General features: G+C 47.8%; 1 protein-coding gene across 3 annotated transcripts in view; it reads right to left on the bottom strand.

The window, feature by feature from the left end:
- The window catches only part of LOC134295000 (CD209 antigen-like protein 2), a 49,013-nt gene that overhangs the window by 13,942 nt on the left and 10,049 nt on the right, over positions 1-25,022 (bottom strand). For 2 of the 3 annotated variants that reach the window (XM_062966946.1, XM_062966944.1), the window contains exons 3-7: positions 24,472-24,633; positions 23,378-23,497; positions 20,072-20,170; positions 7,053-7,139; positions 4,931-5,079 (exon numbers count right to left, since the gene is read on the bottom strand). In XM_062966946.1, the coding sequence (XP_062823016.1) occupies positions 4,931-5,079; positions 7,053-7,139; positions 20,072-20,170; positions 23,378-23,497; positions 24,472-24,633 (617 nt within the window). The remainder of the gene's footprint in view (positions 1-4,930; positions 5,080-7,052; positions 7,140-20,071; positions 20,171-23,377; positions 23,498-24,471; positions 24,634-25,022) is intronic. The other variant, XM_062966945.1, reaches the window with a different exon arrangement.

The following is a 25,022-nucleotide window of genomic DNA, read 5'->3' as shown; positions in this document are numbered from 1 at the left end:
CCTCGAGGCCGTTATTGGATGATTGCTGTTGTAGTTGCGCCAAGGGGCAGTTCTGATACTACTGGTAAAGTTGCTAGTAGTAGGAAAAGGGATAATACTTATGGCTCCTACTGATGAGGAGACGTTTGAAGGCTTCTCTAGTGAGGAGGACTCAATGGAGGAAGATGATGGGTTAACAGAAAGTAGATGAACTAAGAGGTCAACTCGGAAGCAAGTGTCAGATGAGGAAAGGGAAAGAAAGAAGATTCGTGATATACTTACTGTTCCCAAGGAAGATGAAACGTTTGAAGGTTTTTCTGGGGATGATGGGTCTGAGAGTGGGATGGAAGAAGCTGCAGATTGGACTCAAGTAAATGTGTGTGCGGCACCAGTTTCTGAGGGTGCATCGGGAGACTGGCATGCTACTGGTACACCAGAGACATGGGGAGATCTAAGTCTTGAACAAAGATGGAGTGATTGGAGGGCTGGTGGGCGAGGTTCACATATGAGATCAAGATCAGCTGTGGATAATGATGACAGGGCGGAGGACTCATCATCATCAGACTCCGAGGTGTAAGTTAAAAGTGGAAGTGAAAGTGAAGGTCCCTTGCAGAAGGCAAGGTGTCATTTTTGGGACATTGCTTTGTCGTTGCCTGTTCTCCCTGGGTCCTGGCTGTACAGCTTCGTGTTCTGAATCCGGATTGATTCCTGCTTTGGCGTTCCTGACTTGGCGTTTCTGGCTTGGCATTCCTGGCTCCTGAATCCAGTTTGGCTTCTGATGACACCATTCGTTCCTGCTTTGGCGTCCCTGGCTTGGCGTTTCTGGCTTGGCGTTCATGGCTCCTGAATCCAGTTTGGCTTCTGATGACACCATTCGTTCCTGCTTTGGCGTCCCTGGCTTGGCGTTTCTGGCTTGGCGTTCCTGGCTCCTGAATCCAGTTTGGCTTCTGATGACACCATTCGTTCCTGCTTTGGCGTCCCTGGCTTGGCGTTTCTGGCTTGGCGTTCCTGGCTCCTGAATCCAGTTTGGCTTCTGATGACACCATTTGTTCCTGCTTTGGCGTCCCTGGCTTGGCGTTTCTGGCTTGGCGTTCCTGGCTCCTGAATCCAGTTTGGCTTCTGATGACACCATTCGTTCCTGCTTTGGCGTCCCTGGCTTGGCGTTTCTGGCTTGGCGTTCCTGGCTCCTGAATCCAGTTTGGCTTCTGATGACACCATTCGTTCCTGCTTTGGCGTCCCTGGCTTGGCGTTTCTGGCTTGGCGTTCATGGCTCCTGAATCCAGTTTGGCTTCTGATGACACCATTCGTTCCTGCTTTGGCGTCCCTGGCTTGGCGTTTCTGGCTTGGCGTTCATGGCTCCTGAATCCAGTTTGGCTTCTGATGACACCATTCGTTCCTGCTTTGGCGTCCCTGGCTTGGCGTTTCTGGCTTGGCGTTCATGGCTCCTGAATCCAGTTTGGCTTCTGATGACACCATCCATTCCTGCTTTGGCGTCCCTGGCTTGGCGTTTCTGGCTTGGCGTTCCTGGCTCCTGAATCCAGTTTGGCTTCTGATGACACCATTCGTTCCTGCTTTGGCGTCCCTGGCTTGGCGTTTCTGGTTTGGCGTTCATGGCTCCTGAATCCAGTTTGGCTTCTGATGACACCATCCGTTCCTGCTTTGGCGTCCCTGGCTTGGCGTTTCTGGCTTGGCGTTCATGGCTCCTGAATCCAGTTTGGCTTCTGATGACACCATTCGTTCCTGCTTTGGCGTCCCTGGCTTGGCGTTTCTGGCTTGGCGTTCATGGCTCCTGAATCCAGTTTGGCTTCTGATGACACCATTCGTTCCTGCTTTGGCGTCCCTGGCTTGGCGTTTCTGGCTTGGCGTTCCTGGCTCCTGAATCCAGTTTGGCTTCTGATGACACCATTCGTTCCTGCTTTGGCGTCCCTGGCTTGACGTTTCTGGCTTGGCGTTCATGGCTCCTGAATCCAGTTTGGCTTCTGATGACACCATTCGTTCCTGCTTTGGCATCCCTGGCTTGGCGTTTCTGGCTTGGCGTTCCTGGCTCCTGAATCCAGTTTGGCTTCTGATGACACCATTCGTTCCTGCTTTGGCGTCCCTGGCTTGGCGTTTCTGGCTTGGCGTTCATGGCTCCTGAATCCAGTTTGGCTTCTGATGACACCATCCATTCCTGCTTTGGCGTCCCTGGCTTGGCGTTTCTGGCTTGGCGTTCCTGGCTCCTGAATCCAGTTTGGCTTCTGATGACACCATTCGTTCCTGCTTTGGCGTCCCTGGCTTGGCGTTTCTGGTTTGGCGTTCATGGCTCCTGAATCCAGTTTGGCTTCTGATGACACCATTCGTTCCTGCTTTGGCGTCCCTGGCTTGGCGTTTCTGGCTTGGCGTTCATGGCTCCTGAATCCAGTTTGGCTTCTGATGACACCATCCGTTCCTGCTTTGGCGTCCCTGGCTTGGCGTTTCTGGCTTGGCGTTCATGGCTCCTGAATCCAGTTTGGCTCCTGATGACAGCGTTTTGCTCCTGGCTTGGCGATTCCAACTTGGCGTTTCTGGTTTGGCATTTCTGGCTTCCACTGGCTCCTGAATCCAGTCTGCTTCCTTATGATGACAGTGTTTGCTCCTGGCTTGGCATTTCTGGCTCCCCTTTGGCTTTTGAATTCGGTCTGCTTCCTGACGATGACAGTGTTTGCTCCTGGCTTGGCATTTTTGGCACCTTTTGACTTTTGAACTTGGCTTGGCTTTTGATAACGGTATCGTTTGCACACATTATTTAAGAGCTTTTGGTGCTTCCCTTACTCTCTGTGCCACAGCATAGCGTGGCGCTTGTTTCAGTGAACGTTTTGGTTACATTTGAACCGGATTATCAAACTAGATAATCCAGGTTATCTTTCTGTTCCTGTTTTGTGCCTTTTCTTGAAGCAAAGACATTTACCTTTGGTGGAGACACTAAAGTTAAGTGTTTCTGAGTTCAATTTATCATTTAATAAACATTTGCTAACGTTACTTATTGTGGGTGGCACTTTAAGAGGAGTCTGTATCGTGACAGTTGCGTTCCAGTAGGTCGAGGGTGAATCCAGCAAAGACGGAGCTCCTATGGCAGGGTCGACCGGGCAGCAGAGATATCCAGTTGCCAACCCTGGAGGGCGAAGCGCTACGCCCATCTTTACTGGTAAAGAGTCTGGGAGTCCTCTTGGACCCTTTACTGACGATGGAGGCCCAGGACTCTGCCGTTAGCAAAACCGCCTTCTTTCACCTGCGGCAAGCTAGACGGCTGGCTCCTTATCTGTCCAGGGACAACCTGGCTACGGTGATCCAGGCCACGGTCATCTCAGGACTGGACTACTGTAACGCCCTTTACATTGGTCTTCCTGTGTCGGTGATCCGGAAGCTCAAATTGGTGCAAAATGCAGCTGCCCGGCTCCTTGTGGGAGTCCTGATGAGATGCCACATAACACCAATCTTACGGCAGCTGCACTGGTTACCAATTGAGCACTGGATCACTTTCAAAGTGATGGTGCTCACCTTCAAGGCCTTACATGGTCCGGGGCCGATGTACCTGAGGGACCGCCTCACCCCCTACAAACCACAGAGATCCCTCCGTTTTGAGGACCAAGACCTCCTGGAAGTCCCCAGTTTTAAGGCCTTGCGTCTAACAACAACCAGACGCAGAGCCTTTTCAGCAGTGGTGCCATCTCTCTGGAACACCTTGCCACCTGAAGTTCGGGCCTTGCGGGACTTATCAGCTTTCCGCAGGGCATGTAAGACACACCTGTTTCAACAGGCTTTTGAGTTCTGTTGTTGATGTTTTTAAAAGATGTTTTTAAGATGTTTTTAAATTGTTAAATTTTAGCCTGTTCTTGGAAGCCGCCCCAAACCCTAGGAGCGTGGCGGCATACAAGTTTGAACAATAAATAAATAAATAAATAAATAAAAGTCCACATTGACACTGAAATACAACACCACCTGAGCACTGCGAGTGCAGCATTTTTCCGAATGAAGCAGAAAGTGTTTGAGTCGCTTGTTTATAAAGCTATTGTCCTCCCAACTCTGTTCTATGCCTGGATTGTCTACAGACGCCACACTCAACTCCTAGAAGGATTCCATCAGCATTGCCTGCAAAGAATCCTGCCAATCTCTTGGGAAGACAGGCGGACAAAGGTCAGCATGCTGGAAGAAGAAGCAAAGACCACCAGCACTGAAGCAATGCTCCTGTGCCATGAACTCCGCTGGACTGAAGGCCACGTTGTCCGAATGCCCAAAGATCACCGTCCCCCAAAGCAGTGACTCTACTCCCAACTCAAGAATGGGAAACGGAAAGTTGGGGGGCAGGAAAAGAGATTGACAGATGGGCTCAAAACCAACCTTAAAAACTGTGGCAGAGACACCGAGAGAGAACTGGGAAGCCCTGGCCCTTGAGCGCTCTAACTGGAGGCCAGCTGTGACCAGCAGTGCTGAGGAGTTCGAAGAGGCACGAGTGAGTAGAGGGCGAAAGGGAGAAACGTGCCAAGAGGAAGAAGGCGCATCAAGCCAACCCTGACCGGGACCGCCTTCTGCCTGGAAACGGATGTCCTCACTGTGGGAGAACATGTGGGTCAAGGATCGGTCTCCACAGTCAGCTACGGACCCACCACCAAGACACTACCCTTGGGAGGCCATCACACCACGAGGGATCACCTAAGAGAAGTGAAGTGAAACCAGAACATTTAGTGCACGGATGTGAAGTCTACTCACCTGTAGAAAAGACAAGAACTATTACAATACATATGAAGAGGAGCCTATCCATCTTTTGAGAAAAGAACGAGTTATTTCTTTTCAATGTGAATGTAACTCTTTTATGTTTTACTGACCTCGTCAGTGTTTGTACGTATGCACTGAGCTTCTATGTACGAATTTGAATACTTTTGCTTCTCTGCAATTGGTGGGTGGATGCTGGTCCACCTCCTCCTGCTCAACTCACCTGTTCTTCACCATATAAGACTGAAGTCAGATTCGCCTTCCTCTTGGCACATTTTTCAATGGCACCGAAAAAGTCAGCCGTGTCGTTGTCAAAGTAGTAGAGGGTGGATTTGTAGACAAACCAGTCGGGCAGGTCGAGGAGCAGATAGTCTTCATGCCAAAGAGGAACGCAGGAGGAGGAAGGGAAGAAAAGAGAGGGCGGGGGTGAGGTCGGAGTGATCTTACACGGGCTGAGTAGCAACAAAAGGCTTGGGGTCAGAAGCACTTCCTGGTGAGGACTGCCGTTTTTGGCCTTGGGAACAATACCTGGGTTTGCAGATATGTACCTCATGAGATACCCTGGAGATTGGACCCCAGTCTAAGCATGGCATTCATTTCTGTGTTGTCGAAGGAAGGCTGTTGTGGCCAGAATTCCTGGGTCGCTGGGAGTTTTCCGGGCTGCCTGAAGCATTCTCTCCTGATGTTTCACCCACATCTGTGGCAGCTATCCTCAGAGGATGTGAGGTCAGTTGAAGACTAGGCGAGTGGGGTTTATATATCTCCCTGTGGGATGATGTCCAGGGAGGGAGAAAGAAAGAACTCTTGTCTGTTGGAGGTGAGTGTGAAAGTTGCAATTGGCCACCTTGATTAGCATCGAATGGCCTTGCAGCTTCAAAGCCTGGCTGCTTCCTCCCTGGGGAATCTTTTGTTGGGAGGTGCTAACTGACCCTGATTTTTTTTTCCTGTCTAGAATTCTCCTGTTTTCAGAGTGTTGTTCTTTATTTAGTCCTGATTTTGGAGTTTTTTTAAATATTAGTGGCCAAATTTTATTCATTTTCATGGTTTCCTCCTTTCTGTTGAAATTCTCCGTGTAATTCTTGTGGATTTCAGTGGCTTCTCTGTGTCATCTGACCCGGTGGTGGTGAGAGCATTCCTTCTGCTCTCCAATAATAATGTTGTGTCCAGGTTGAACACAATCTTGCTCACAGTACTAAACAACTCTAGAAGCAGGACAGTAAATAAAGAGCAACACTCAGGAAACAGGGTAATGCCAGACAGAAAACCATCAGGTCCAGCTAACACCTCCCAACAAAGGATTCCCCCAGGCAGGAAGCAGCCAGGCTTTGAAGCTGCAAAGCCATTCGATGCTAATCAAGCTGGCCAATGGCAACCTTCACACTTGCCTCCAACAGACAAGAGTTCTTTCTCTCACCCTGGACATCATCCCACAGGGATATAGACATAAACCCCACTTGCCTAGTTTCCAACAGACCTCACTGCCTCTGAGGATGCCTGCCATAGATGTGAGTGAAACGTCAGGAGAGAATGCTTCTGGAACATGGCCATACAGTTCAGTAAACTCACAGCATCCCACAAATTCATTTCTGTTTCATATACGCATCACCCAAATATACGCGTTTGTCTAATAATTTTGTGTGTGAAACAAAGTTGTGGGCCTTGAACCGTGAGAAAGCAGAAGTCGTGTTCTTTTGTCCTGCCATGGGCTCAACTGCGGAGTATTTGGAGAGGGGCCTCCTGCAAACATGTCAGGAATCTGCAAGGAGGAGAAGGTCAGGCCTCTTTTCTGCTCCAAATTCACATGCGGATGGTCTGGAACTGCCTCTTCTGCACATGAATTACCGCTTTCTGCTTCAGAATAGGAAAAAACCCATTCTGTATATATTGTGCACAAAATTCTCACACAGATGATTGGCACAGAAAACAGCATTTTCTGCACAGAAAACAGTAGGTGCAGAAAATATTGTGTTTTGAGCAGGAAAATGCTATTATTATTTGTGCAAAACTGTAATGTGTGAAAGTTGCACCCAAGTCCTGCAACTGACAAAAATTGTTAAAATTACTTGCTGCTTCCTTTGAGATGAAAACGAGGGTTCACAGACTCTGCAGAACGAAGGCCCTTTGACCCCAGTTCAACGGCCGTGGCTCCATGCCATGGATCCCTGGGAGTTGTAGCTTCACAAGGACTTTAGCTGATCCGACGGAGAGTGCGCACCAAACTACAACTCCCAGGTTTCCACTACATGGAGCCATGGCGGTTGAAGCGGGGTCAACGTGCATTCATTCTGCAGTGTAGAGGGCCTCATAGCAGCTAAGAACGCATTGCAAACGTGTGAAGAACTTACCGATTTCTGCTTGCAGTTCGTCATTCTTGTCCACCATAATGTTGAGCTCATCTGAGAGGTTCTGAGCTACAGCCACAATTTCCACATCTTAGAAGAAATAAAGGGATTGAGGAATTACAGCTGAGATCAGAGGAATCATCCCGGTGTGATTCACAGAGGTTATCTATGTCAGTACAGTAGAGTTCTGGTTAACCGACTTCCAGTTATCCGACGTACCGTATTATCCGACGTGCCAGGCCGTTCCTTTGGAGGCTCCCCGTGAGCACTGCTAGCTAGCTACGTGCCCGGGGCTTCCTTAAACCGAGTGCTCGCCGGAGGGACGAAGCTCATCCCTCCAGCAAGCACCCGGCTTGCCAGGAAGGATAATAGGGACAGTTGTGGTTATCCGATATTCAGCCCGCCTGTTTATGGCAAATAACCGGAACTCTACTGTGTATGGTTTTATATGAGGCGAAATATTGCTTATAGTTTAAACTGTGTGGTTAAGTAATGCATGAGTTTATTCATAGAGATGTGATATATTGCTAGAGTGTAACTTTAGGAGCTGAGACACTGGAAATAGCCCGAGAAAGAAGGAAGGCAAAAGGAAACAGCGATAGGGGGAGATACGCCCAATTAAATGCACAATTCCAGAGGTTAGCCAGAAGAGACAAAGAACTATTTTTAAACAAGCAATGCATGGAAGTGGAAGAAGACTGCCTAAGATTTCCTTAAAAACCTGAGAGTGTGCACTCTTTTCTTAGATTGCCTACTCTTTTCTTAGATAGCCTTAAAAAACCTGTGTCTGTTGGACTCTTTACCTTTAAAAAACCTGAGTCTGTGCTGATTCTTGAGTGTGGGCTAGTTGTAATTAAGGCTTGCTGCTCTGCTAGTGTTTGGAAGGTGAGGTGAGGCTATTGTTATTGAAACCGACCCCTACACTAAAACACGTTCTTACAGTATATACAATAAACAAAACAACATTAAAACACACACACACAGGAAGGTGGATAGCATTCTGCCCATAACACACACGATCCTGCTCGGTCACTTCACTCACCAAGAGATGGATCAACAGCAAGTACTTGCCACCACATGCACAAGTTGCGGCATGTTCACCTTCTTTGCACAACAACTACTCAACTACACCTGCACCAAGTGTAAACAGCTGACTCGGATGGAGCAGAGGATCCAACAACTCGAGGCCCACATTAAGACCCTTAAGGACATACAGTCACTTGAGCTCTTCTTGGACACTGCACAGCACACTGCTGTAGATCTGCAGCCTGCATCACACCAACACCACCATGACCATGATCAGGAACCTTATGGGGAGATCAACTCAGACAACCCTCAGGCTTGGAAGGAGGTCACCCATAGAAGGAGACACAGGACCAGGCAGCCTCCGCAGAACTCCTCTTCTCAGCTGGATTTACACAACAGATTCCAAATTCTTACACAACTTACATACAATCAGGAAACACATCTTGTGGAGGACCACAGTTACTTAGATACCACTCAGTGGGCCACTCTTGATCAATGCGCAGGGGATAGCCCTGACGGGGACAGTGCATCACCACATTCGCACTTATGTAATCATGCAAATGCTCCATCCCCAATCGTAGACCAGGCACAGCAGGAACACCCTTGGGAGAGTGATGGGCTCTTGGACGCATCTCAATGGATTGTCATTGATGAATGCACTGGGGATGTCGAGGAGGAGGGCAACACTTTACACCTACACAATTCACTTCAACAGGAACACTCTTCAGGGGACAGACACACTGTCTTGCACAAAAGGGACCCTGTCAATCCTCAAAGGAAACAGGTCTTGGTAGTAGGTGACTCCCTCCTTAGAGGAACGGAAGCCATCATTTCCAGACCGGATGGGATGGCTCGAGAAACATGCTGCCTCCTGGGGGCAAAAATACACCATATCACTCAGAGGCTCAGCAGGCTCCTAAAGCCCCATCACCCTCCCCACCTTATGTTGATTCATGTAGGTACCAATGACACCGCGAGGCATACTTTTCAAAAGATCAAAAATGATTTTTGAGCTCTGGGAACAAAGCTAAAACTGTATAATGTACATGTGATCTTTTCATCCCTCCTCCTCGTTTATTATTTATATTTATTTATTTCAATTATTTATACCTCGCCCTTCTCACCCGAGGGGACTCAGGGCGGCTTACAAGCAGCAACTGATGCCGTTACACTGATATACAATGAACTAAAATGTTAAAACAGTTAGAACAGTCATAAAATACAATATACAAAGTTTAAAACAATGCAAAGTGCTTATGCCATTCATCCACCAGACCTTATACAAGAGCCGTAATTCAGATCGCGTCGAAGCCAACACATGCTTATTCTTTAAATGCCTGCGTACATAGCCAGGTCTTCAGTTTTTTTTCTGAACCCCAAAAGGGATGGGGCCTGCCGAATGTCACTGGGGAGGGAGTTCCACAGACTTGGGCATCTTAATATTTTATCTCTCTTTTTGCCTTCTCTCATCAGCAGTAATTCAGTCTATTGGATGTCCACATTCTTCTGTTACTTAGAACAGATATCCTTCACTGCTCAGTCTCCTTCCATGCTTGCCGTTTCTTTACAATATACACACACTGACTCTGAATTCATCAGATTATGCTCACCCATGTGGATTTCTTTTACCCATCAAAAATTGTTCAAACTACTTGTGTGCATGCAAACACACATGTATGTACACACACACACACTTGTAGGACACGGCTCTACAAGGGCCGGAAAAATAGTACAGGTCAATAACTGGCTCAGAAAATGGTGTCAAGAGGAGCATTTTGGCTTCCTTGACCATGGTCTACTCTTCCAAGAGGATGGACTACTGGCAAGTGATGGGGTGCATCTCACACAAGTAGGAAAACATCTTTTTACACACAGACTCACAAACCTCATCAGGCGCACTTTAAACTAGATCCACTGGGGGAGGGGAACAACAGCCTGGCAAACACTATATTACCCACGACCACAGGGAACTGCCAAAAGGCTAAACGGAGGGCTGCACAAACACAGCAAGGCCAAGTACCGAGAGCACAATAATCCCAAATAAACAGCCCGGGGGAAGGTCACAGGGGCTTACATGATTTTACACTAATGCACAGAGCATGGGAAATAAGCAAGACGAACTCCAACTTTTAGAACAGCACCACACATACGATGTCATAGGCATCACTGAAACCTGGTGGGATGACTCCCATCACTGGAATTTAACCATTGAGGGCTATAAACTCTTTCACAGAAATAGAACAAAGGAGAGAGGAGGGAGAGTAGCTTTATAGGTCAAAAACAGTTACATTGCAGAAGAAAGGCAAGACTGCGATCGGGGAAACCAGCTTGAAAACATCTGGATAAGAATCAAGGGAACCGGGACTCAAAAAGATCTCGTCATGGGTGTCTACTACAGACCTCTGAGCCAGGATGAAGGACTTGATGAAGCCTTCTGTCAACAGCTGACCAAACAGGCACAAAGAAGAGATGTAGTAGTCATGGGTGACTTCAACTATCCTGATATCTCCTGGAAAACAAACTCGGCCAAGAGCACAAAGTCCAACAAATTCCTCACTTGCCTTGCAGAAAATTTTATGGTCCAGAAGGTAGAAGAGGCAACAAGGGGATCAGCAACTCTTGATCTAATCTTAACAAATGTGGAAGACCTGATCAATACAGTAGAAGTCGTCGGATCCTTAGGGGCAAGTGACCATGTGCTCCTGCAGTTTGCAATACAAAGGAATGCTGAAACTAAGACAAGTCAAACACGCATTCTGGACTTTAAGAGAGCTGACTTCCAAAAAATGAAGGAATTACTGAGCAGCATTCCATGGACGCCAACATTAAAAAACAAGGGAGTTAAGGATGGATGGGAGTTTTTCAAAAGTGAAATACTCAAGGCGCAAATGCAAACAGTGCCAACAAAGAAAAAAAAATAAGACAAGTGCAAAGAAGCCAGAATGGATGTCCAAAGAACTTCTAACTGAGCTAAAGCTCAAAAGTGACATGCACAAGAAGTGGAAACGGGGAGAAATCACCAAAGAAGAATTCAAACGTATAGCCAACTCCTGTAGGGAAAAGGTTCGCAAGGCTAAAGCGCAAAATGAGCTCAGGCTTGCCAGGGACATAAAAAACAACAAAAAAGGCTTTTTTGCTTACGTTGGTAGAAAAAGGAAGAACAAGGAGGCGATAGGGCCATTGCAAGGAGAAGATGGGGTGATGGCGACAGGGGACAGGGAAAAGGCAGAACTGTTCAATGCCTTCTTTGCCTCGGTCTTCTCACAAAAGGAAAGCCATCTTCAACCTCAGCAACATGGAATGGACGAAGGATTGGGGGAAATCCAACCCCAAATAGGGAAACAAGTTGTCCAGGAACACCTGGCCACTCTAAACGAATTCAAGTCCCCAGGGCCAGATCAGCTACATCCAAGAGTACTGAAGGAACTAGCGGAAGTTATTTCAGAACCACTGGCAATTATCTTCGAGAGTTCTTGGAGAACGGGAGAAGTCCCAGCAGATTGGAGGAGGGCGAATGTGGTCCCTATCTTCAAGAAGGGAAAAAAGAACGACCCAAACAATTACTGTCCGGTCAGCCTCACAACGATACCAGGCAAGATTCTGGAAAAGATAATTAAGGAAGTGGTCTGCGAACACTTAGAAACAAATGCAGTCATTGCTAATAGTCAACACGGATTTACCAAAAACAAGTCATGCCAGACTAATCTGATCTCTTTTTTCGATAGAGTTACGAGTTGGGTCGATACGGGGAATGCTGTGGATGTAGCGTACCTGGATTTCAGTAAGGCCTTCGACAAAGTCCCCCACGACCTTCTGGCAAACAAACTAGTAAAATGTGGGCTAGACAAAACTACGGTTAGGTGGATCTGTAATTGGCTAAGCATACGAACCCAAAGGGTGCTCACCAATGCATCGTCTTCATCATGGAAAGAAGTGACAAGTGGAGTGCTGCAGGGCTCCGTCCTGGGCCCGGTTCTGTTCAACAAAATGGGCATGATCAAAAACAAGATGTCAGGGACCTAACAGAAGCTGAAGAGATCAAGAAAAGGTGGCAAGAATATACAGAAGATCTGTATCGGAAGGATAATAATATAGAGGATAGCTTTGACGGTGTGGTGAGTGAATTAGAACCAGACACCCTGAGGAATGAGGTTGAATGGGCTTTAAGAAGCATTGCTAACAACAAGGCAGCAGGAGACGACAGGATCCCAGTTGAGTTGTTTAAAATCTTGGAGGGTGATGCTGTCAAGGTGATGCATGCCACATGCCAGCAAATATGGAGAACACACGATTGGCCATCAGATTGGGAAAAATCAATTTATATCCTCATACCAAAAAAGGGAAACGCTAAGGAATGGCCCTTATCTCTCATGCCAGTAAGGAAATGCTCAAGATCCTGCAAGGCAGACTCCAGCAAGACATGGAGAGAGAGTTGCCAGATGTCCAAGCTGGGTTCAGAAAAGGCAGAGGAACGAGAGACCAAATTGCCAATATCCGCTGGGTAATGGAGGAAGCCAGGGAGTTTCAGAGTTACTTCTGCTTTATTGACTATTCTAAAGCCTTTGACTGTGTGGATCATAATAAACTATGCCATGTTCTTGGTGGTATGGGGAGACCAAGTCACCTTGTTGTAGTTGGGCCAAGGCGCAGTAATGATTCTATGGGTGAAACAGCTGGAAGGAGGAAAAGGGCTAATAGAGAGCAGGTGCTTGATGAAGAACAACAAGTAAAGCGGGTCCGGGAAAAACTTATGGCTCCTTCAGAGGAGGAGACGTTTTATGGGTTTTCTAGTGATGAGGAGTCCATGCTGGAGGATGATGGTTTCACAGAGAGTAGAGGAACTAAAAGGTCTACTCGAGAGCAGGAATCGGATGAGGAAAGAGAAAGGAAAAAGATCTCATTGCTCCCACGGATGAGGAGACATTTGAGGGGTTCTCTGGGAATGATGGGTCTGGGAGTGAGATGGAGAATGTTGATTGGACTCAAGTAAATGTGGATGATGAGCCAGCTCATGGGGCTGCATCAGGGGATTGGCAAGCCTCTCATACTCCTGGGACATGGGGAGATCTAAGTCTTGAACGAAGATGGAGGGACTGGAGGGATGAGAGGCGAGGTCCACTAACGAGGTCAAGATCAGCTGGGGATGATGAGGACAGGGCGGAGGCCTCATCAGCATTGGACCCTGATGAGTAAGTTAAAAGTGGAGTTTCAAGAGGTATTGCCTTGCAGAAGACAAGGTGTCATATTGGGGACATTGCTATGTCGCTGCCTGTTCTCCTTGGGTCCTGGCTGTAGAGTTTCCTGTTAATCCAGATTGAATCCTGCTTCGGTGTTCCTGGCTTCTGACTCCTGTTCGGCTCCTGACAACAACGTTTCCAGTTTGGTGTTTGCTTTGGCGTTCCTGCTCCAGCGTTTCCAGTTTGGCGTTTGCTTTGGCGTTCCTGCTCCGGCGTTTCCAGTTTGGCGTTTGCTTTGGCGTTTCCAGTTTGGCGTTTGCTTTGGCATCCCTGCTCCAGCGTTTCCAGTTTGGCGTTTGCTTTGGCATTCCTGCTCCAGCGTTTCCAGTTTGACGTTTGCATTGGCATTCTTGCTCTGGCATTTCCAGTTTGGCGTTTGCTTTGGCATCCCTGCTCCGGCGTTTCCAGTTTGGCGTTTGCTTTGGCATCCCTGCTCCAGCGTTTCCAGTTTGGCGTTTGCATTGGCATTCTTGCTCTGGCGTTTCCAGTTTGGCGTTTGCTTTGGCATCCCTGCTCCAGCGTTTCCAGTTTGGCGTTTGCTTTGGCATTCCTGCTGCAGCGTTTCCAGTTTGGTGTTTGCTTTGGCATTCTTGCTCCAGCGTTTCCGGTTTGGCGTTTGCTTTGGCATTCCTGCTCCAGTGTTTCCAGTTTGGCGTTTGCATTGGCATTCCTGCTCTGGCGTTTCCAGTTTGGCATTTGCTTTGGCATTCCTGCTCCGGCGTTTCCAGTTTGGCGTTTGCTTTGGCATCCCTGCTCCAGCGTTTCCAGTTTGGCGTTTGCATTGGCATTCTTGCTCTGGCGTTTCCAGTTTGGCGTTTGCTTTGGCATTCCTGCTCCAGCGTTTCCAGTTTGGCGTTTGCTTTGGCATTCCTGCTCCGGCGTTTCCAGTTTGGTGTTTGCATTGGCATTCTTGCTCTGGCGTTTCCAGTTTGGCGTTTGCTTTGGCATCCCTGCTCCAGCGTTTCCAGTTTGGCGTTTGCTTTGGCATCCCTGCTCCAGCGTTTCCAGTTTGGCGTTTGCATTGGCATTCTTGCTCTGGCGTTTCCAGTTTGGCGTTTGCTTTAGCATCCCTGCTCCAGCGTTTCTAGTTTGGCGTTTGCATTGGCATTCTTGCTCTGGCGTTTCCAGTTTGGCGTTTGCTTTGGCATTCCTGCTCCAGTGTTTCCAGTTTGGCGTTTGCTTTGGCATCCCTGCTCCAGCGTTTCCAGTTTGGCATTTGCTTTGACGTTCCTGCTCCAGCGTTTCCAGTTTGGCGTTTGCTTTGGCATCCCTGCTCCAGTGTTTCCAGTTTGCCGTTTGCTTTGGCATCCTTGCTCCAGCGTTTCCAGTTTGGCATTTGCTTTGACGTTCCTGCTCCAGCGTTTCCAGTTTGGCGTTCGCTTTGGCGAGCCTGCTTCAGCGTTTCCAGCTTGGTGCTTGCCTCGGTGTCCCTGCTTTGGCGCTCTTGCTTCGGTGTTTCTACCTTGGCGTTTCTGGCTACTGAACCCGGTTCGACTCCTGACTACGTCTGTGGTTGCTCCTGGCTTGGCGTCTTTAGTTTCCTTCTTTGGTCTTTGAAACTTGGCCTGGCTTTCGACTACACTTCTGTTTGCTGCCTTTTGGGAGCGTTTAGCTCCTCTTTAGCTCTTTGAGCCACAGCATTACGTGGCGTCAGCTTTGGTGGCATTTGTGTTATGTTTGTTGCGGATTATCAAGCCAGATAATCTGGATTATCCTTTTGTTCTTGCTTTTTGACTTCTTTTAAACTAAGACTTTTACCTTTTAAAAGAAACACTGCAGTTAAGTGTTTTTGAGTTTAAAACATCATCTAATAAACATTTAAGAACTTTTATTGTGTGTGTGGCTCTTTAAGAGGCGGCTGTATCACGACACACCTTGTCTGTCTCCTGAGAAATCTGTATAAAGACCAAGTCGCCACAGTAAGAACAGATCACGGAACAGGAGACGGGTTCAAGATTGGGAAAGGGATGCGGACACCAGGGCTGCATCCTCTCACCCTCCCTATTCAACTTGTACGCAGAACACATCATGCGACATGCGGGGCTTGAGGAATCCAAGGCCAGAGTTAAAATTGCAGGAAGAAACATTCACAACCTTAGGTATGCAGATGAGACCACTCTGATGGCCGAAAGCGAGTGGGAGCTGAGGAGCCTTATCACCAAAGTGAAAGAAGAAAGTGCAAAAGCCGGGCTGCAGTTAAACATCAAGAAAACCAAGATCATGGCAACTACTCCTATTGATGACTGGCAAATAGAGGGAGAAAATGTGTTGTCGAAGGCTTTCATGGCCGGGATCACAGGGTTGTTGTATGTCTTTCGGGCTGTGTGGCCATGTTCCAGAAGCATTCTCTCCTGACGTTTCGCCCACATCTATGGCAGGCATCCTCAGAGGTTGTGAGGTATGGATAAATTAAGTAAGGAAAGGAAAGAATATATATATCTGTGTAGAGTCTGGGGTGTGGCAAGAGTCCTTTGTCACTGGGAGCCAGCATTAATGTTTCAGTTAATCATCCTAATCAGCATTGGAGATGTTTTTGTCTCTTGCCTGGGGGCATCCTTTGTTAGTCATTAGCTGTGCTCAGAGTGTTGGTTCCCATCCACTGTTTTGATTTTGGAGTTTTTTAATACTGGTAGCCAGATTTTGTTCATTTTCATGGTTTCTTCCTTTCTGTTGAAGTTGTCCACATGCTTGTGGATTTCAATGGCTTCTCTGTGTAGTCTGACATGATAGTTGTTGGAATGGTCCAGCATTTTTGTGTTCTCAAATAAAATCCTGTGTCCAGGCTGGTTCATCAAATGCTCTGCTATGGCTGATTTCTCTGGTTGAATTAGTCTGCAGTGCCTTTCATGTTCTATGAAGACGGGAATGTGCTCCTTGCGGGCGTGCTTTGATGTCAATGGGATGTGATTGATGATTCTCCTATGTTCTTTGTATATATTGCATATTTTGCAATAAAGATAAGAGCCGCTGTGATAGCTGAACCAAGGAGTCCAGTGTATTCGTGCTTTTCAGGTCAAAGGAGAATTGAGACAAGAGAGCTAATTTATCTCAATTTCAACTGTCAATCTATGTATGGATTTGAAGGTTCACTGGTATATTTCACTTTCTGTTGTAAGATCTCAGGGTGGCATTTCCATCAAGCAATGTTTTTTTTCAAGCAAAACAAAACATTGTTTTGCTGAAAATTATGTTTTAAGACTGTTTTAGTAAATAATAAACAGGTTTCAGGGATTTCCTGCCACATGATGAGATAAAAGCGAATTAAATAAACAAATGAACCATTTAGGCAGCACAGCCTAGACCAGCCATGGGCCAACTTGGGCTCTGCCTTGCTCCAGGTGTTTTGGACTTCAACTCCCACAATCCCTCATTGTTGGAAATAGCAACCTCACAAGCCTTTCACTGTTTGTTATTGTATATATTTGCTAACCTGGAGACCCCACCTGCGTAGTGGGTTAAAGCATTGTGACTTGAAGGTTGGGCTGCTGACCTGAAGGCTGCCAGGTTCAAATCCAACCCGGGGAGAGCGTGGATGAGCTCCCTCTGTCAGCTCCAGCTCCATGTGGGGACATGAGAGAAGCCTCCCACAAGGATGGTAAAAACATCAAAACATCCGGGCGTCACCTGGGTAACGTCTTTGCAGATGGCCAATTCTCTCACACCAACTCTACTATTCTATGATTCTATGATTCTATGATTAAGCGACTTGCAGTTTCTCAAGCTGCTCCTGACAAAAAAAACCCTGTATTCTATATGCATGTTGATTTGCCAGTTTGACTGACCTCTTTGGTGTGGGAGGGGTTAGACATAGAATCATAGAATCATAGAATAGTAGAGTTGGAAGAGACCTCATGGGCCATCTAGTCCAACCCCCCGCTAAGAAGCAGGAAATCGCATTCAAAGCACCTCCGACAGATGGCCATCCAGCCTCTGCTTAAAAGCTTCCAAAGAAGGAGCATCCACCACAGTCCAGGGGAGAGAGTTCCACTGCCGAACAGCCCTTCTCACAGTGAGGAAGTTCTTCCTGATGTTCAGGTGGAATCTCCTTTCCTGTAGTTTGAAGCCATTGTTCCGTATCCTAGTCTGCAGGGCAGCAGAAAATAAGCTTGCTCCCTCCTCCCTATGACTTCCCTTCATGTATTTGTACATGGCCCTCATCATGTCTCCTCTCAGCCTTCTCTTCTGCAGGCTAAACATGCCCAGCTCTTTAAGCCGCTCCTCATAGGGCTTGTTCTCCAGACCCTTAATCATTTTAGTCGCCCTCCTCTGGACGCTTTCCAGCTTGTCAACATCTCCCTTCATCTGCGGTGCCCATGTGATTGTACTGGGCATGTTCAGACTCAGGACCATATTCTATATAAACGGTTAATTTGCCTAGGAAACAAATGCAAAACTGCATCATTGTAAGAATTACTGTGGCTCATTGCTTCTTAAATCCTGTTTTTCTAGCATGCAAAAAGCAGTTGTTTCACTGCAGGTGTCTCCTTTCACCGAAGAGCCTTGGTCATGCCCTATCATATAGTTAGGCCAAGTTTTGTAATAACATAGGTTATAATAATAATAATAATAATAATAATAATAATAATTACTACTACTACTACTACTACTACTTTTATTTATATTCCTCCCTATCTCCCCAAAGCAAGAAATGGTGATTAATAGGCTGTTGAGAAACCATAGAAACCAACCTGCAAAAAAGCCTAATTCTGGTGAAACTGTTTTCAAGCTGAGAGAAGTTTCTTCTTTCCCTCTTTTCGCTTTTCCTTCCTAAAATATTTGGAGTGGCAAATCTCACCTGATGTCATGTCAATTAAGTCCTAGACCCCAAGGGCCCCATTATCTGCTTTCTCAGACTAATTTCCCTCTTTCCCCCTCCTCCCTGTTACGAAAACTAGGCACAGCTGTATTGAAATACCTATTTCTTCCAATCTGCCACTGGAGGGGAACCCTTGCACATCTCTTTCCTTGATTAATGAACAATCAGGGGCAAAGACCCACATATATAGGCACAAGAATTGGGCAGCCAAAGAAACTTGGACCATATGTAATGTGTTGGGAAACTGCATTGCCGAAGGCTTTCATTGCTGGAATCACTGCAGTGTTGTGTGGTTTCTGGGCTGTGTGGCCAATGTGTTCTAGCAGCGTTATCCCCTGAGGTTTCGCCTGCACCTGTGGCTGGCATCCTCTGAAGATCCTCCATGGGAGTGATGCCCTGGCTATGTTGCGTCGTTGTAGAGAGATCCAGTGGGAGGACTCTTGTAGTTTTATTTTTGACGTTCATAAAAACTTCAAAAGTTTCCTTAAAAACAGTGGATGAGCAAAACCTTCTGAAACTTGGGGAGATTAAAGTGCTACAGGTGTGCTGTAATGGTCAGACGTTTCATCCTAATAGCCCTAAAAATAAGGGAGTAAAGAGCCCCAAAAGTGTCCCCATTGGCATGAATGGGTGGAATAGCAAAGCAAAAACACGGGGTTTCTGTGAGTTTTCCGGGCCATATGGCCATGTTCCAGAAACATTCTCTCCTGACGTTTCGCCCACATCTAGCAGGAGTCTACCATATGCTGTGCAGTTGTGGACAAGTCTGCATAAGGACCACCCAACGCAGCAGCATTGCCCAAACACGAATCAAAGAACACGAAAGGCCCTGCAGACTGATTCAACCAGAGAAGTCAGCCAGAGCAGAGCACCTGATGAACCAACCTGGACAGAGCAGATTATTTGAAAACACAGAAGTGCTGGACCACTCTCACAACCACCATGTCAGATTACACAGAGAAGTCACTGAAATCCACAAGAAGCATGTGGGCAAGTTCAACAGAAAGGAGGAAACCATGAAAATGAACACAATCTGGCTCCCAGTATTAAAGAACTAAAATCAGGACAGTAAATAATGAACAACACTCAGAAAACAGGGGAATTCCAGACTATCAGGGTCAGCGATCACCTCCCAACAAAGGATTCCCCCAGGCAGGAAGCAGCCACGCTTTGCAGCTACAAGGCCATTCCATGCTAATCAAGGTGGCCAATGGCAACATTCCCCCTTGCCTCCAACAGACAAGAGTTCTTTCTTCCATCCTGGACATCATTCCACAGGGTTATAATCCCCACTTGCCTGGTTTCCAACAGGCCTCACAACCTTGGAGGATGGCTGCCATAGATGTGGGCCAAATGTCAGCAGAGAATGCATCTGGAACATGGTCCTACAGCCTGGAAAACTCATAGCAACCTAGTGATTTTGGCCATGAAAGCCTTCGACAACACATTGAAACAAAAAACTATCGAAATATTCACAACTTTGTACTAGATACAATACGATGGACCCCTTCAGAAAGCCTTCTGATCTTGCTAATATAGACAGAAAATCATGCCTTCTCCCCAGAGAAACCGACGAGGACTTTTTGGCTAACAAGCGTCTTGACCTTCGCAAACTCTGCTGAGCTGTCCTGTGTTGGCAAAACATAAATCTCCTATCTAACTGCTCATTAGACTGTGCACCTGGAATCTCCTCCTCTGAGCTCATCTCTGCTTCTGACCTTGCTTCCCTAGCCAACTGCCTCTCTGGAAATTGGCTTTCAGAGAGAGACTGCTCAATTCCAGGGCTTGAGCTCTCTTGCTGACTCTCCTGCTGGTCTGCAGGCCCAGAATCCCCACCCAGCTCAGGAGCAGGCACAATCGAAGGCGGAACTGCAACACTTGGCCGGAAGGGAATGATTGGTGCACAAGGAGGGAAAGAAAGGAAAAGCAAACGGATTGCTTACCAGACTTTTCTGCAGCTTCTGGATCAAATTCAGCAACGAAATCCCGTATCATATAAAGTGCCTGCTTCAGGATTGCATTTCTCCGTAGAAGTAACAGATCTGAAACAGAGGAAGAGGAGAGCCGCTGTGGGGCGGGGCTTGGCCACCCAGGCCCCTCCTGTTCTCCAGCAAGAGCCAGCCAAAGCCCCAATGCCCCCCAGTGGGGATCGTGGCCCATCAGCCCCACTGCCCGCTGCCCCCCTGGCCGCCCCCTCCCTCCCTCCCTCCCTCCCCCCCCCCTCCCCTCTCTGGTTGCAAAGGGCAGCCCCGTCCGCAGTCCCTTAGAAAGAGGTCCACCCCAAGGGGAGTTCCAACCAAGGTTTTCAGAAAAACATGTGCTTTCTGTAATACACACACACACACAAACACACAAACACACACACGGTGAAATCTTTGCTGTTTGCAAACAGGCCTGTAGCCGGGGGAGGGTTTCAACCCCCCCCCCCCCGAAATTTTACAGGTTAAAAAAAACCTGGTTTGCTTGTGAACTTTAACTGGTTAACCAAATTCCCATGCTAAGTCTATGAGATGCAAAAAATTAAGAGTCCATCCAGAACTGCAAGCACTATCTCAGGAAAACATTGACAATTTATTCACACTCAGGCCTATAGCCGGGGGGGGGGGGGGGGGGAGGGAGGGGTTCCACATCCCCCCCCCCGCCCAAATTTTTTTTCTGGCTTGTTTGCAAACACCAGGCAAAAACTGCACACGGTGTCTTCTGGGGTAATTTTCAACACATAAAATCACTTTTAAAAGTCCGGAGTCCGGTGGAGCCTCTTTCCTTCTCTGGAGGTTTTGAAGCAGAGGCTGGATGGCCATCTGTTAGGAGGGCTTGGGTGGGGTCTTCCTGCCTGACAGAAAGATGGGGCTGGCCTGGATGCCCCTCTTGGGGTCTCTTCCCACTCTGCGATTCAAACACAGTCTTGCAAATGTAAGGACATTTTGAAAGTGTTGGGAAATGAATATTGTCTCCACCTGTCATGACCAGCTGTTTGGATGAAAATGGCATTGGTTTGAACTGGATGTCTCAGTAGTGCACGGGTTTCAACAATGGAAGTGTGGAGAATAGATGGAGTGCCCTCTCTGGATTTCTGGCCAAGACTGGATTAAGATGAAAGGCTGCCATGTAAATGGTCCTGTTCATAAATTGCAAGACCGCTCTCCTTGAAAGCGGAATTGAGGACGTCTGTGTGGACTCTATCTCAAGACGAACGAACGAACCCAAAGGGTGATTCTCACCAATGCGTCGTCTTCATCATGGAAAGAAGTGACAAGTGGAGTGCCGCAGGGCTCCGTCCTGGGCCCGGTTCTGTTCAACATCTTTATTAACGACTTAGACGAAGGGTTAGAAGGCACGATCATCAAGTTTGCAGACGACACAAAACTGGGAGGGATAGCTAACACTCCAGAAGACAGGAGCAGAATTCAAAACGATCTTGACAGACTAGAGAGATGATTGGCCGAAACTAACAAAATGAAGTTCAACAGGGACAAATGCAAGATACTTCATTTCGGCAGAAAAAATGGAAATCAAAGATACAGAATGGGGGACGATGCCTGGCTTGACAGCAGTGTGTGCGAAAAAGACCTTGGAGTCCTCGTGGGGAACAAGTTAAACATGAGCCAGCAATGTGATGCGGCTGCTAAAAAAGCCAACGGGATTCTGTCCTGCATCAATAGGGGAATAGCGTCTAGATCCAGGGAAGTCATGCTCCCCCCTATTCTATTCTGCCTTGGTCAGACCACACCTGGAATCACACTGAGTCCAATTCTGGGCACCACAGATGAAGGGAGATGTTGACAAGCTGGAAAGCGTCCAGAGGAGGGCAACTAAAATGATTAAGGGTCTGGAGAACAAGCCCTATGAGGAGAGGCTTAAAGAGCTGGGCATGTTTAGCCTGCAGAAGAGAAGGCTGAGAGGAGACATGATAGCCATGTACAAATACGTGAAGGGAAGTCATTGGGAGGAAGGAGCAAGCTTGTTTTCTGCTGCCCTGCAGACTAGGACGCAAGGGAACAATGGCTTCAAACTACAGGAAAGGAAGGAGATTCCACCTGAACATCAGGAAGAACTTCCTCACTGTGAGAAGGGCTGTTCACCAGTGGAACTCTCTGCCCCGGACTGTGGTGGAGGCTCCTTCTTTGGAGGCTTTTAAGCAGAGGCTGGATGGCCATCTGTCGGGGGTGCTTTGAATGCGATTTCCTGCTTCTTGGCAGAATGGAGTTGGACTGGATGGCCCATGAGGTCTCTTCCAACTCTACTATTCTATGATTCTATGATTCTATGACGAGTGACTTGAGAAGGTCGGAAAGAGCTGAGAGACGGACGGACGGACGGGCGGGTGGACGCTCTATCTCAATGTCTCAACATGGTGGCAGGAGAGCTGCTGGGGAATGCGTGTAAGGGTCAAGCTCCCCGGTGCTTGTAAGGGGTCGGGTGGACTTCCCCTCCCAGGTCATGGTTCACAGGCTGCAGCTGTCGTTTGGGAAGCCTTCTGGAGTGGGATGCAGCTGTAAGGAGCAGCGTAAAAGGAAACTGTATGAGGCTGCTTTGGGGAGAAGAGCCTCTTTTGTCCTGGGATGAGTCTCCTGGCTGCTGGTCCCCTGGGCTGGAACCCATGCCCAGCCCTGATCCCGAGAGCCTCCTGCGAGTATCCCGAGGAATCCTGAAACCCAGCTTTGTGGGGCTTGGTGTACGATTTTGGACTGACTTCTTGGCGCGACTCCCGGAACGGAAAGACTGGTCTGAACCTTTGAGTGACGGACCTTGCTTTGCCTGGGCTTCTGAATGGTATTCTGGGAACGTTGCTCAAGCCCTTGAACTTGGGATCTTCTTTCCTACTATCAGCCGGATGTTATCTTTATGTTTGTAGTTGGACGCAGAACATACTATATATTGAAATTATTGCAAATCAGCAACGACATTTTGAGCACAATCTGAAAGTTGTTTTGGTTACGGTCAGCTGAGCAGATATCCAAGGGTGCATGAACGTGCCTTTGCTTTCTGTGGGAGAGTCCGCACCGTGCCAGTGTCCCAGTCACTAAAACCAGCAGGATCTAAATGGACTCAGTGGAGGTTCAGTGGTGCCCTCCATTACTCACAGCTTTTTGGAAGGACCAGTTATTTCCATTAAGGCAAACCTGAAATGAATTCTAAAGGAAAGACGCTCTTCCCACCTCCCGCCATCCACTCCACCCCCCCCCCACACACACACATACACATACACACACATCTCACCCAAAAGAGCAATTAAGAAATTAACTTACACAGAAGGAGCACCAAGCATACAAGCAGGAAGTTGACAATTGCCGCGATCTTGATGTTGCGTCTACCCTTTGGGGTATCCAAGTACTGATCGAGCTTATGGAAATTCCTTGCAACACAGCCTGGGTTATATGTAAAGTATTATTATTATTATTATTATTATTATTATTATTATTACCTTTGTTTCTTGTCTTTGTGCGGGAGAAGGGGACAGGAAATTGTGTGTCAGTGACAGGAGCAGACATCAATTGGTCGCCTCATAAACAATCGGGCTGGGCTTTAGCAATCACCAGGTTAATCACCACGTTAATCCCTAAGCTGCAAGAAATCTTGTGAACCGGAAGGTTGAGAGTTCAAAGCACGGGTCAGGGTGAGTTCCTGACCTTTAGCCCAGCTTCTGCCTACCTGGCAGTTCGATAACCAATTTGAGTAGATAAATAGGAATTGCATTAAAGCAGGGCGGTATTGAGGCTCGGTGTTTCAATCAGAAAAAGGAGGAAGTTGACGGACAAGGAAAGCTCTTCGGCAGGGAGATGGAGCAACAGCACCCCCAGTGGCCGGAACCGAGGACAGCCTCCAAAGATGCCGGAGGATGGGAAAAGCCTATATATACCTCTATCTGTTGTCTGTCTCGTCATTGTTCTAATTGGCATTGAATGTTTGCCATATGAGTGTCTGTGATCCGCCCTGAATCCCCTTCGGGATGAGAAGGGAGGAACAGAAATACTGCTAAATCAGTCAGTCAATCAGTACTCCCCACTTAGGGTTTTTTGTGTGTTTGAGGCAACTTGATACTGTAACTAAATAAATAAACAAGGGTCACATCCAAAGTGCAATAGCACGACGGTCTGTGCGATGCCATACTTGTGCTCTTAGGCCTCTTGGGCTTTTTTCCTGGATGTTTTCCCCACCCCACCCACTGCCACCAGCACAGCCCTTCCGAAGCCCTCCTCCTCCTCCTCCTCCTCCTCCTCCTCCTCCTCCTCCTCCTCCTCCTCCTCCGCTCGCCCCTTTCCTTCCTTCCTTCTTTCCTTCCTTCCTTTCCATTCCTGCTCTGGGCAAAGGGACCCCTCCTCCTGGAGTCCGGGAGACCTACCTTTCTTAGCGGCAGCGGCAGCGCCAGCACCAGCAGCAGCGCCAGCAGCAGCGCCAGCCGCAGCGCCAGCAGCAGCACCAGCGGCAGGGGACTTTGCATCAGGGCCCTTTGCATCAGGGCCCTTTGCATCAGGGCCCTTTGCATCAGGGCCTTTTGCGGCGGCTGGGGAAAAAAAAGACACATGCGTTGGTTTGGCTTATTGGAATCTCAAGCAAAACCAAAGGCTGAAATACAAATTAGGGATGTGCCTACTTGGCAGAATTAATGTATCTTGACACCACTTCAATTGCCATGCCTCAAGGATGTGGGATTATTAGATCCCAGTCACCTTTGGCCCTGGTACCTGACCCCGGGTTCGCCTCTGACCAGGAGGAAGAATATGTGGATATTTCTCCGAGTCATCCTGACCCCACGAATCTGCAGCTGCCGGTTGTTGACTGTTCACAGCCAGCTGTAATTGAAAGGGAAAATGTGGAGGATAACTCTACTCCCTTGCCAGATGTTCTAAGCTCTCCAGAATCCGCATACTTCAACAGAAGACGTGTCATGTC

This window comes from Anolis carolinensis, unplaced genomic scaffold (genome assembly GCF_035594765.1).
Source record: "Anolis carolinensis isolate JA03-04 unplaced genomic scaffold, rAnoCar3.1.pri scaffold_50, whole genome shotgun sequence".
Taxonomy (NCBI): domain Eukaryota; kingdom Metazoa; phylum Chordata; class Lepidosauria; order Squamata; family Dactyloidae; genus Anolis; species Anolis carolinensis.
This window is presented reverse-complemented; position numbering and strand designations above follow the sequence as displayed.